The 12,093-nt window shown below is 40.4% G+C and overlaps 1 protein-coding gene across 3 annotated transcripts in view; it reads right to left on the bottom strand.

Moving 5' to 3' along the window:
• Positions 1-8,341: 8,341 nt before the first annotated feature.
• The window catches only part of Megf11 (multiple EGF like domains 11), a 314,168-nt gene continuing 310,416 nt past the window's right edge, over positions 8,342-12,093 (bottom strand). For all 3 annotated transcript variants that reach the window (XM_085844708.1, XM_085844706.1, XM_085844709.1), the window contains 2 exons: positions 9,189-9,395; positions 8,342-8,593 (listed from right to left, as the gene is read on the bottom strand). In XM_085844708.1, coding sequence (XP_085700834.1) covers positions 8,436-8,593; positions 9,189-9,395 — 365 coding nt within the window. In that variant the 3' untranslated portion in view covers positions 8,342-8,435. The remainder of the gene's footprint in view (positions 8,594-9,188; positions 9,396-12,093) is intronic.

Here is a 12,093-nt window from a genome sequence, read left to right as displayed (position 1 = left end):
TATGTTTCATGGTTAAATCTTCTGCCTTTTGCAGTGCTCATGATGTGTGGCGAGCACAGAAGGCATTGCTATAGTCAGTCATTTTGTTTTTCTTTTGTAGTTATTTGTTATTTTAGTGTATTGGTTATAAAGATACTGTCTATTTATAAATTGCTACTTTGTATTTTATGCATGCTCTGTATTTTGACTTTTTTTTAATCTATTGATTTGGAGTACATTCCCATCCTAATAAACAGTTACAGGGGCTTTCCCAGTGTTGTCAGATTACATTCTTCTTCTGAATGCTTTGGAAGTAGCCATGGTTTAAAACCTTGCTTCTGATGGGTGAGAAGATAAGTCCTTGCATTGGTGAGGAAACTTGGACTGGGGGCAACTGTCAGTTCAGGTAGACTTTAGATCTGCAGTCCAGTTGTACTCTTGGGGAACTATTTCTAAAAATGGTGGTGACACAGTCTGTATTTTTCTAACAGTGTCACTAGACACAGGAAAAGCTTCCATTTCTATTAAAATTTACAATAGATTTATGAACTAAAACTAAGAAAAAAGAAATTATGTAGTGAATGAAAATGAGTAAGAGTAGCTTTTTATAATTTTTTTATTTTAAACCAAGAATAGATTTTTTTTTTCCAAGAATAGATTTAAATGCTACTTGTACATGGTGGATTTTGGGAGACCTCCAGGCAACATTAGGTATTAGAAAGAGACTTTGCTTGCATGTCAACAAGAGTCTTCATGTAGAGTTGGGTCTCAGGAGACAGGCTGTCCCGAGTAAGAAGCATTGCAGTTGTATTTACCTGGACAAGCTTAGGCTCAGGCAGTTGGGACGTGCTTTGGTGCTTGACTCTCCTTTTCATTGGTTTTAATTTTAGGTGTTTTTCTTAAACCTGTTTATTCTCCTTAAAAGCCAGTTAGTCATTATACCCTGTCTTTGTTATTCAGAAATGCTGTACCTTTTTTCAAAGTTGTCACTGTGTCAGGATAAGTTATCTCTAGCCATTCTGCTAAGTATGCTAAGCAGAGGTTTCGACCAGTGTGGCCTTTGCCCTAGATCCTTTAAATTCTGGAGTTTGAATCATGTATCTGAGCTAGCTTAGTTCTTTGATTGTTAGAATGAATATTTTAATTTTTGTCATTTTTGACTTGTGTTTATAAAATCCAAATGCCCCCGGTGGTTTGAGCTGTTGTGATAATCTCCTTAATCTGTTATAAAGAAAACAGGTATACCATTTGGACAATTTTGGCCAACATGAGAAGGAGGAAATGTTGGGTAATTAAAAATTTATTTATGTTTTCAGTTTATAGAGTTTTGTAAAATGTAAAACTAAGGAGGAAAATGGATCATAATCCGGAAGAAAATTCAAAACTGCCAGTTATACCTTTTATGGCAGCACTCAGAAGGCAAAGACAGGATGTCACAAGTTCAAGGCCCCCCTGGGCTCTGTACCAAGCTGTAGATGCCTGGAGTCATACAAAGAAACACTATCTCAAAATGAAACCAAACCAAAATAAAATGTGGCTTTTGTTGTACAAAAAAGGACAAGAGACGGGGGCTCTGAAAGGAGCCACTTCCACATACTTTCAGGACCTAGGGAAGTGTCAGGAAGGCCATCCTGACAGGATGCCAGAGAGAGCAGCCTGAGCTTTCTCCTGGTGAATGCATCACCAGTACAACAGCGTTGCCAGTCTAACAGTATTTAAAGAGTGGTTTTGTTCTTCTGTATTGTAGGTGGTGAGAAAATGACACAGCACGCTAATCTCACTGAGAGAGCCTTAACTGTGAGAGCACTGTAATGAGCAGGATCCATTTTTCTGAAAATTGGAGGATAGTGTTTGAAAGAGCATTGTATCCCAGACAGGCATTAGAAAATGTGCTGAGCTGGGCAGTTGTAGAGCACATCTTTAATCGCAGTGCTCAGGAGGCAGAGGCAGAGGCAGAGGCAGGCAGATCTCTGCTTTCAATGCCAGCTTAGTCTACAGAGTGAGTTCCAGGACAAACAAGGTTACACAGAGAAACCCTGTCTCAAAAAAAAAAAAAAAAAAACCCACAAAATAAAGGGAGCTAGGGGGAAGGAAAGAAAATATGCTGAATTATATTTATACACGAGTTAGAAGATGAACTAGTGGGTCTAACACAGCAGTTGGCTGCTTAGAAAAGAAGGGTTATTAGTCTTGTCCATTTTATCTCACTTCATATCCTTTGAAAGGATGATATCCTTTATGTGACTGAACGGTATCATTTCTGGGTCATGTGTGGGTATTAAAATCAAATTAAAATTCCAACTCACATATTAAATTTAAGAAGTTAGTAAAATATCAGGTAAATAGAAAAAATGGTTTTGGTATTAACATAATAACAGTAAAATCATTTATCTCCACGTTAATTCTCATTAAATAAGTTGCAAGTTTTAAGGACATTTGAAAAATGTCAATTTTAATAATGTGTCAGGACACATCAAATGTTTCTCCCTTCACATTTGATCAGCTGCTGAGTCATTTATAAATTGAGAATTCTTTATTTTATTTTATTTTTTTATTGTTTAAAAAAAATCTGGCTTTAGTTTTATTTTCTAAGATAAGGTCGATCTCATGTAGTTGAGGCTGGTCTTGAACTCGTGATACTCCTGTCTTCACCTCCGCTGTTTTGGGATTGCAGTCATGGGCACTTGGCTTGCATTCTGGAAGAGAACGTTTAAAAACATCTTGCATACTTTTTAAGAATCCATCTCTTTCATAGGCCTCTACAGAGCTAGCTCTCTAGTACTAGTGACTTAGCTAGGTGTAATGGCATGTAGCACTTGGGAGGCAGAAGCAGGAGGATCAGGAGTTCAAGACTCTCCATGTATCCCACCCCTTAATAAGACAAAACACTCTCCAGTGTGTGAGTTAATGTTATTATGCATATGCACATGATTAAAAGACATTTCAGGTCTATTGATGTGACCTAATCATTAAATTTATTTGAATTCCTTTTCTTACCATTTATTAGACACAGGATTGGTAGTTAACAGATGTGAACATAAAATGTATATATTGACTGTTAACTACTCTTTATCAGTACTAGCTAGTACTAGTTCCAGTGCTAGTAGCCAGCAACATTCCCTTTGTATTTTTGAGTTTGCAGAACCTAACCTTTCCTCAACCATAGACTCTCAGATCCTCTTACCTCATCTCATTGAGGAGAGAACCTGCTTTTAGTATCCATTCTCTTACTGACAAGCTCTAAGCACTCAGGCATTTTCATAGATTTCTGAGGACGTGGTGTGGTTCTTGTTCATTTCTGTAAGGGATTGCTGCCCACTGTACCAGTCTCTATGCCAAATCCTTTCATCATTGGGGTCTAAAAATGTTACAGAAACACAGACAGATACAGACACATACTCACCTACATTTACACCTACACCTGCCTGACATGGGGCAATTTAAGAAACAACACTATTTCATTTGAGAGAAAATGTACTTTTATTTACATCTACACCTGCCTGACACGGGACAATTTAAGAAGCAACACTGTTTCATTTGAAAAAAAAAAAAAAACTTTTATTTATTGGGTGTGGGATGGGGTATGACACAGTACATGGTTGGAGGTCAGAGAACAACCTGAGTGAGTCGGTTCTCTCCCTCCATCATGTGGGTCCCAGGGATCAGGTTATCTGCCATGCTGCAGCTCCTTTATCACTGAGTCATCATGCTAACCCCAGTCAGTTTTATAGGCTGACTTTTATGTGAAACCAGCTCTGGAGGAAGTAGAGATAGGGTCCTTAGTTAACTAGTTTTATTTCTTTTTTTAAACATTAAAGTGGATACATAAATAACAGTACTATGTAAGACCTCTGGTTCCCATATTCCTCTTACCCAGGGCTGTATGGTAGACAGTTTGATAGGTAGACAGTTGTTTAGGTGCTAGAATGAGGAGGGAATCTGGCAACTGAAGTCAAGAGCAGAGCTTCAACCCAGGTGGGTTTGGTTTGGACCAGTGTTCAATGCTCTATAAGTCAAGGAAGAAACTGCAATAATCAGCACCCTAGGGCCTCCGTTTATCTCTGCTTTTTTGAAATCACATTGTAAGATCCACAGGAAGAAATAGATTTTGTTCATGTTTATATTCTGACAATTAACTGTTCTGTACTAAAATAACATAGAATTGTAGTTATATAATTCTATAACTACAGACATAAAACTTTACAAAGCACAAATAACATAACGAACTCCCATGTAGCCATCCATAAATCCATCTTCCTTAGAGAGGTTTTCCATCTGCCATTGTTTCAGAGATCGGATGAACTCTTGTGTCTTCCTTCTCAGTAGGTGAGTGACTATAGAATGTATGGATGCTAAGGGCACCACCTGCAGCCATTGGTTCTTGACTATTATTTATGGTACTAGTAATATTCAGAGACTCACAGAGTATGACTTTACCCTTGGTTCACTAAATGTGTCAACCTCCAGCCCTGGAGAATTACCTGTTAATTGTCCCTCCTGAATGACACTTACTTCTGAGTAGCAAAAATATATTATTCTTGGTTAAACATTATACTAAATTGAAATAACTTGTGTTGTGTATGTATGTGTGTTGAGTGGTGGACATGGTGGTGGTGGTGGTGGTATTGGTGACTGAACTTACCATCTCACACATTTTAAGTAAGTGTTCTGCTACAGAGCTAACATTTCCAGCTATTTATTTTAATTTGACATAAGTTTTCACTAACTTGCCTAGACTAGCTTTGAATTCCAGACCCTTGAATTCTCAGTCCCTTGAAGGGCTAGAATAACTTAAATATCACATAAGCCTTGTGAACTCACAAGTTGGAATATTTTGAGTTGACTTAGTGTAAGGTTAATATATACACCTTTGAAAGTCTGAAGAGCAAATTAAACTCAATGAATTCATTTCAGGAGTTATTTTTTAATTTATTTATATTTATTTGTTTGGAGTGTGTGTGTGTGTGTGTGTGTGTGTGTGTGTGTGTGTGAAAATCAGAGGACAGCTTGTACTTTATACCTTATGGGTCCTGGGCATTGAACTCAGGTCGTCATCTTGCCAGCCCAGTAAACTATTTTTTTGGCATCTGTATTTTCTTCTAAGCTTTTGTGATGCTGGGAACGGAACCCAAGACTTCATGCTAGGCAGAATACCCTATCACTGATTGACCTTTGTATTTTTTTTTTTTAAATAATAATAAGCCTGCTGCCTTTTATGTTTCTTGAAATAAAATCTCCTAGCCTAGGCTACTCTTGAACTCACTATGTAGCTCAAGCTGCTTCAACTTGAAACTCTCCTGCCTTAGTCTCCTGAATAATGGGATTGCAGGAGTGTATGGCACCATGCCTGGCTTTCATTGTTTGTTTGCTTGTTTTGAGACAGGGTCTTACATTGTAGCCCTGGCTGGCCTGGAACTCTTAGCAGTCCTGCTTCAGCCTCCCAAGTGCTGGGGTTATAGTTGTGAATCATCATGGCAATCTTACAGTTCCCCTGTCCCCTTATATTTTAAACTCAGCTATGTCTTAAGATTTGGTTTAAAATGTCCTAAAGCGGAGACATATGCTAAAATCTCTTAGTTAAAAGCTATTCACTGGATTTATATACATTGGGTAGTTTTTACACTTGCCCTTTGTGCCACGGGAGCGTAACATAGCTGTAGTAGATGCACTTGAGTACGCATTCTTGGAAAAACAGGAACCTAATACTGGTGTGAATGGGATTTTAAAATATTTAACATGAGTTAAGGAGATCCCATTTGTTACTTTAAAAATAACACTTTGGTTCCTTTTTCAAACATGTATTGTGGTAATTTTCATTCTTCCAGCTGTTTAAAGTAACCATACCAAATGAGGGTTTAGTATTGTCTTAAACATAAAATGTATAGACTTTCAGTTTGCAACACAACAGTAGGCATTCTTGTAATGTTAGTTTGAGAATCCATTTTATTTTGTATAAGGTACATCCTCTGCACAGTGAACAAATATATTACAAATCTGTGGTTTAAAAAAGTATTGCCATTTCATAGTCTCTCACACTATTGTACAGTATCTGTGTTTTCTTTGTCTGACTTGTATACATATTAATTTACTGGATTGAAATTTTTGTTTTGAAAAATAATTGAGCAGATCTTTCCAAATTGACTATAGAATGCACAGCGAACATGTTGAGGCTGACCGCAAACCTGTTTGTGATTGTTAGACAGAAGTTCCTAACAGTTGCTCTGCATGATCGAAATGTCCTAGTGCTAACTCTTAGCTATGTGAAGGCTGCTGCTGTCACCATACTTAATCACATCTTTGCCCTTTCCCTTCTCTGTATTGCCTGACTGAACTATGTTACTTGAAATGTTGTAGAGTGCTACACTTGGAGAGTTGTTAGAGCTCTGCTCCCACTCTGTGTCTCTCTTCTTTCATGTGTGGGTAATAAAGGAGCCCGAAGAGGGCAAGTGACTCAACAAGAGTGGTGCCAACTTCTCTTGACTTGCTGCTCTAGCCATCCCACCTCTTGCTGGGTACTTTGTGCAGAGTGTAGTTGGCAAGAGAGAAGTGAGATTTGGAATTTGCATGATTGCAGTTTGCCAGGTAGCAGTTATTGTACATGCAGGGTAAGGGAAGAAGATAAAGCCTGGGATTGAGACGCCATTTCTGCTTGCTGGTTGGACTTTGCCATGCTTCTTCATCCTTGCTTCACAAAGATAATAGAGCACTTGTGGCCCTGAAATACTGAGGTGAGTCTCTTCACTACATTCCTTTATACATATGTATGAGAAATATTAACTTAGGTCTACCAATATTTCCTACGGTTTCTATTTTATAAGGCTTTTGGGAGCGTTCACTATTGCTGATGGCTCGCTTCCATGCACACATGCAGCATTCATGTATGTGTTCCTCTAATGTCATACTGGCTTATGCCTGGAGTGAAACGAGCAGAGATTTGCTTACATATTTATTTTCTTTCTTTTTGCTGATTACTACTCAAACTAAGGTTATCATCCCTACTTCCTGTAGCAGTATCTAGCTTTACAGTCTTCTAGTCCCTCTTCTGTAAACCCCTTTTAGGTCATTTTTACTCGCTCTAGACTCTTATTCCTCTTAAGAACATGGGATGGCACAAAGGTGACCATTAACTTCCAACTTGCCCCTTCTGTTCTTAATTCTTGTGAAGAATTTGGGAATTAACCATTCAGAGTTGTCCAAGCCTCCATTTACCTGTTGTTACCTGTGCAGTGGAAGTTATAGACTTCTCTGGACAGGAGATTAAAAGCACCAACTAATGGAATACATATTTACCCACTTCAGGCGGTGGGCTTTTATGGTTTTTTGTTTTTGTTTTGTTTTACATTTATTTCATTTAGTTGCATCAAAAACATAATGTATGCTAAGCAACATAAACGTGCCATGCCCACATTTGTGTAATATTTTCTACACCTTCAGGTTCCATACTACATCAAGCACCATCTATGAAGAACTGCCCATAAACAAGTCAAGGAACTCCGACTAAGTAACTTGAGTGAAATAATTATGTTGTTGGGGAAACTTCATTCTTATAAGCCTATGCCTTTTATATGATGCTGCTGATCTACCCCAGGTCCTTGCTCAGTAGGCAAGACATCTACCACTAAGCTACATTCCCAGCCCCGGGACCATTTTCTTAAAACAGCATCTTAGTTCTCTGGTGCACACAGAATGACCCAAGTATTGGGTGAACCAATGCAATGCAGCCAGGCCAGGATTGGCATTCGTTATTCTTGAACTTTGACTTGGCAAAATTTGGTAAGGCTGGCATAGAAATCATTCTGGAGTGAATGAAACCGCTGCTCTTTTGAAACAGTTACTTTTCCCCCTTTCTGTTTTGCCTACTATTACTGATAGGGCAGAAGAAAGTGAACCTGTCTTGATTAAAGAATTAGGTTATATTTTAAACTCTGATTGTGGCTGTTATAGTTTGCTGGGGCATACCAAATGAACAGAGACCAAGATTAATATTAGAACAGTTCATGCCCACATACCAATTCCCTTAGATCCTGAAACAGATGTTGAGGATAACAACAATCAACAGCACATATACATTTCAGGCACTTTAAGTGCCCCCTCCCCTCCCAGTTTCCTTTTCCTTCTTGGAAGGCTTGCGGAACCTAAGCTACATGCTTCTTAAGCGATGTTTCAGAATATTAAATACATAGCTTTTAGCTGATGCTGATGAATAGTGGTATCTTTAATGTTCTGAAAATCATATCCAGGACATTTAGAGCTGAAGGTTGATAGGTTGCCTTTGTGAACAGACTTTCTTGAACAGTTACCCCAGTCCCGTTTGGAAGTGTTTCTTTCAATCCAGGTGAAGGAACTAATTACACACAGCTCAAGGCATTCTGTACTAATATTTCAAGTCATGGATTGTCTTCTTTCAGAGTCAGAAAATAGTCAGCAGAGCACACTAAGAGAGAAGCTTATCCCTCTTACTGCTTTTCCTGGAAGGGCCCATGGGCAGGGCTCTGTCTTACTGGGAGGAGGTCATAGTGACCAGGAATATGGCTGTTCTTAGGTAGGTCGTAAGGATGCTGGATATAGCTGGAGTTATGACCTCGGCCTTCTTGGACCACACTGACTGTGGGCTCTAAGGAATATAGTGAAAAATGAGTTCAGAGAATAGATTAGCATTGTTGCCTTGGTGGGAGGGAAGAAAGTTCTATTCAACTTGTTGGGGAGAAAAACTGTGGGTATACGTATATATATCTGACAAATCCAGAAGGATTAGGATGGAGGCTTGCTCAGGAGAGGGAAAAACCCAAGACAGTGTACTGTCAGAATCCTAGTTTGCTCAACAACAAGAGATTCAAGACATCCTAGAGGTGTGGGTCTTACTGGGGGAGGTGTAAAAAGTGATTTAGAAACTTGTAAATGGCCATTCTGATTGTTTTCGTTTTCTGCCTTGGATTTGTATTAACAGTAGTCGAAGTGTTGTATACTGGCTCTCCACCCTCATTGTTTCTACTTTTATCAGTTGTGATTTGTAAGCAGGGTGGCACAAGATTCTGGTTTCCTGCATTAGAGGGAAGGGCAGTCCTGAGACAGAGTTTCTCCTCAGGTTCCTTCAAATGCAACCAAACAGAAGGATGTGTTATGGAGATAGAGTGTGTGGAGGAGGGCTTGTTTTCACTTGAGATGCTGCACTGTTGCCCTGGTTTTGCTAAGTTATGTGAGACACCTACCAACTTCATATATATTTTTATTAGATGTCGACAAGGATGGCACATCTGTGTACGGAGACCCCATGTGCACAGGTGACTTCATTTCTACATAACTGCTTTCTGGAAGCTTGCAGGTGAGGATGGGTGGGTCCTTAATTGTGGCGTAAGGGTTTTCACTGCTGTTCAAGGAGCAAGTGCTAGAACTGCACACAGATTCTTTCATGTAATCTGCAAGGCAAGAGAGATCTCTTAGGACAAGCAAGGACATAGTATTCATTTAAATACCAGAAACAGACATCAGTTAACTTTGTGTGCTTTCAGGATCCTGGGGCTGGAGAAGACAGTCATACTAAAAGATTAAATCTTCTTAAGGTATGCTTTTTCAGGCATTCTTTGCTCACAAAAACATGTTTTTGGAGGACAAGAAAATGGCTGGTTTTTGTCATTAGATAGTCGCTCAGGATATTCACAGTGTATTTTTACATGTATCATTGACTTATACGAATGCTCTCTGGCCTCATAGGGGGTGGAAACCCAGACAGATACAGTAACTTGGCTAGGGTGCTAAGCTAGTCAATAGCACTGCAGAGCCAAGACTTAAATCTATGCTCTGGGATGTCTTTGCCCCATATTTTCTGTAATATCATTCCTCCGAGTCCTGATGACTAGAGGCTTTGATTCAGAAGCAGCAGTGTATATGTCTTTCACTGTGGATGTCAACAGTTTAACAGCCTTAAGCAAATAGCAGCATCCCTGCCTTCCAGGAGCTCATGCTTCAAGTGGGCTAACTGAAGTGTAACAGCTATAAAAAGTTCCAGTCTCAAGTTGGCCTTTGAAATGTAGCTTTGTCTCAGCTCATCTCACCCAGTCCTTGGGAAGGTGTGAGTGTTGAGAGCTCAGTTGCTCCAAGGGTGCAGAGTGATGTCAACATGAGATGAAGTGACGGTCCCTTAGTGACTTGGAGTCACAGAGAAGAAGGGAGTCTCTCCTTCAATTGCTACTCTCCTTCCCTTTGAGGGTAATGATTTGTCTACGAATTCTAGGACTTGACTGGAAAAAACAACAAATTAATCTAACAGTTGTGACCCTTAGCTGTGAGGCAAGGTGTCTGGAAATAACCTGAATGGCTGGAGCTTGACAGTCAAGTGTGACCTAAGAGCCCTCTCACCTCTAAATGTCTGTGAAAGTCAGTTTTAGGGGATCTTCTAGACAACCACCACAGTTTACACTTCATGCTGTTGTTACTAAGCTCCCAGCCCCAGCTTGTGATTTTACTGAGAATGGTAAACAATGAAAGTCATGTGACTCAAGGGGAACTGGCTGTGCAATTGGCTGAAGTAACTGCGATGTGTGCCACCCCAAATGTCTGTTCTACAGCAGGCCAGATGAAGAGCAGTTCTGAAAAGTAGGGAGCTCCTGTTCAAGCAGGCAACAGCTCCTTGGTTTTGTGTAGAAGTGCATTCAACTGTTTTCTGCGAGTTTAGAAGGCTGTGGCACAGGTAGATCAGTCACTTTCCCCTTTCTCCCTACTCAGTGTTATGAAGAAATTGAAACTTAGAGTGGGAAAGTAAACTCCTCAGGGTCCCACTGCCTCTCAGTAGCAAAGCCCTTGTCATCCCAGTTGAGCTAACAAGTTGGAAGAGAGGTTGGCTTCAGTCTGACCTTTGTAGCACCTGACTCAGGAAAAAGCATTCTTGCTAGATAACAAGCATTCTCAGCCAGTTCTAGCTAGGACTGAAAGGTAGGTAAATAGGTTCTACTTCTGCTGGTGGAAGCCTGCCTACATAGAAGAAGGTACCCTGGGTCCTGCATTGTGACTTGCCTCTCAGTTCTTCCTTAGTACAGGGGAGTGATATAAGCCTGAGAGCCTCCCAGTCAGTTCCAGTATGGTTGATCTAACCTCATCAGGCAGTGAGAGAGGCTCAAGGCTTGATTGCGTACCTCGTGGAATTGAGGGATAGCTTATTTTGTGTAGCACTGGAATGAGCGACCTTCATTCCAGTTAGGCTATTTGAAACTTAGGTGCTGGGTGTGATTTGGGAGGCATAATTTGGTAGGCTAGCAAATATCTTAGTTTAAGGCCAGCTAGGATCACAGCCAGGCTAGCCAGGGCTTTATTTATAGTGAGAGACACTGTCTCAAACCAAACAGAAAGAAACTTAATACTTTGGGGAGCTGGGGGTGGGGCCCTGGGTAGGACAGGACTATTACTGTCTAGAAATGAGGAAACCAAAGCTATTTGTTAGTCTAATGCTTAGTGCTTAGGACTCAACCACTATCTTATCTGAAAATCAAGATTCCCCCCACCTCCCCTTAGGAGATCTAGTTACCTAAGCTCTTTATGGCTGCTTCAGTTTATCCTTCTTAGAAATACCAAGGCCTGTTGAGAGGAAAGGCTAAGCTTCCAGCTTAATGACTGACTGACTTAGAGCCTCACCCAGCTGTATTTTCACTGGAAAGCGAAACAGTGGGATTCTCTGTATATTTGAATAACTTTTGAATGTTAGCCTTTACCCATTTTTGTGTATTCCTTTTCCTGAGCTAAATGGGAGCTGGAGTAGGGAACTATGCTCAGGGCCAAGGGTCTTCTCAAGGTTTGCAGACCAAGACAAGACAGAAAAATCCATGGAGAGTGGTGGTTGCTGGATTATCCCATCTTCCCTGAGAACTGGAGGAGATGGGGCAAGGCAAGCTGGAAAACTCAGCTTCAGGAAGCCAAGCTTTTCTCTGGTTGAGTCATCCACCTGCCTGCTATGAGGGCAGGGTGTGGGGAAAAATAACCAGCAGGGCTAGAATACTTCCTCATCCTTTCACAGACACGCCCACTCCAGTGCCTCCCTGTCAGGGCACTGTGCAAAGAAAGGGGAAGCCCGCAGTGCTCCAAGTGCCCTGCATTTACTCTCCTTCCTTCCTCCCTCCTCTGGAC

The sequence above is a fragment of the Mus caroli genome, unplaced genomic scaffold, assembly GCF_978045245.1.
Source record: "Mus caroli unplaced genomic scaffold, Mus_caroli_1 scaffold_11, whole genome shotgun sequence".
Classification (NCBI taxonomy): Eukaryota; Metazoa; Chordata; class Mammalia; order Rodentia; family Muridae; genus Mus; species Mus caroli.
Note: the sequence above shows the minus strand (reverse complement) of the source record. Positions and strands in the feature narration are given on the sequence as shown.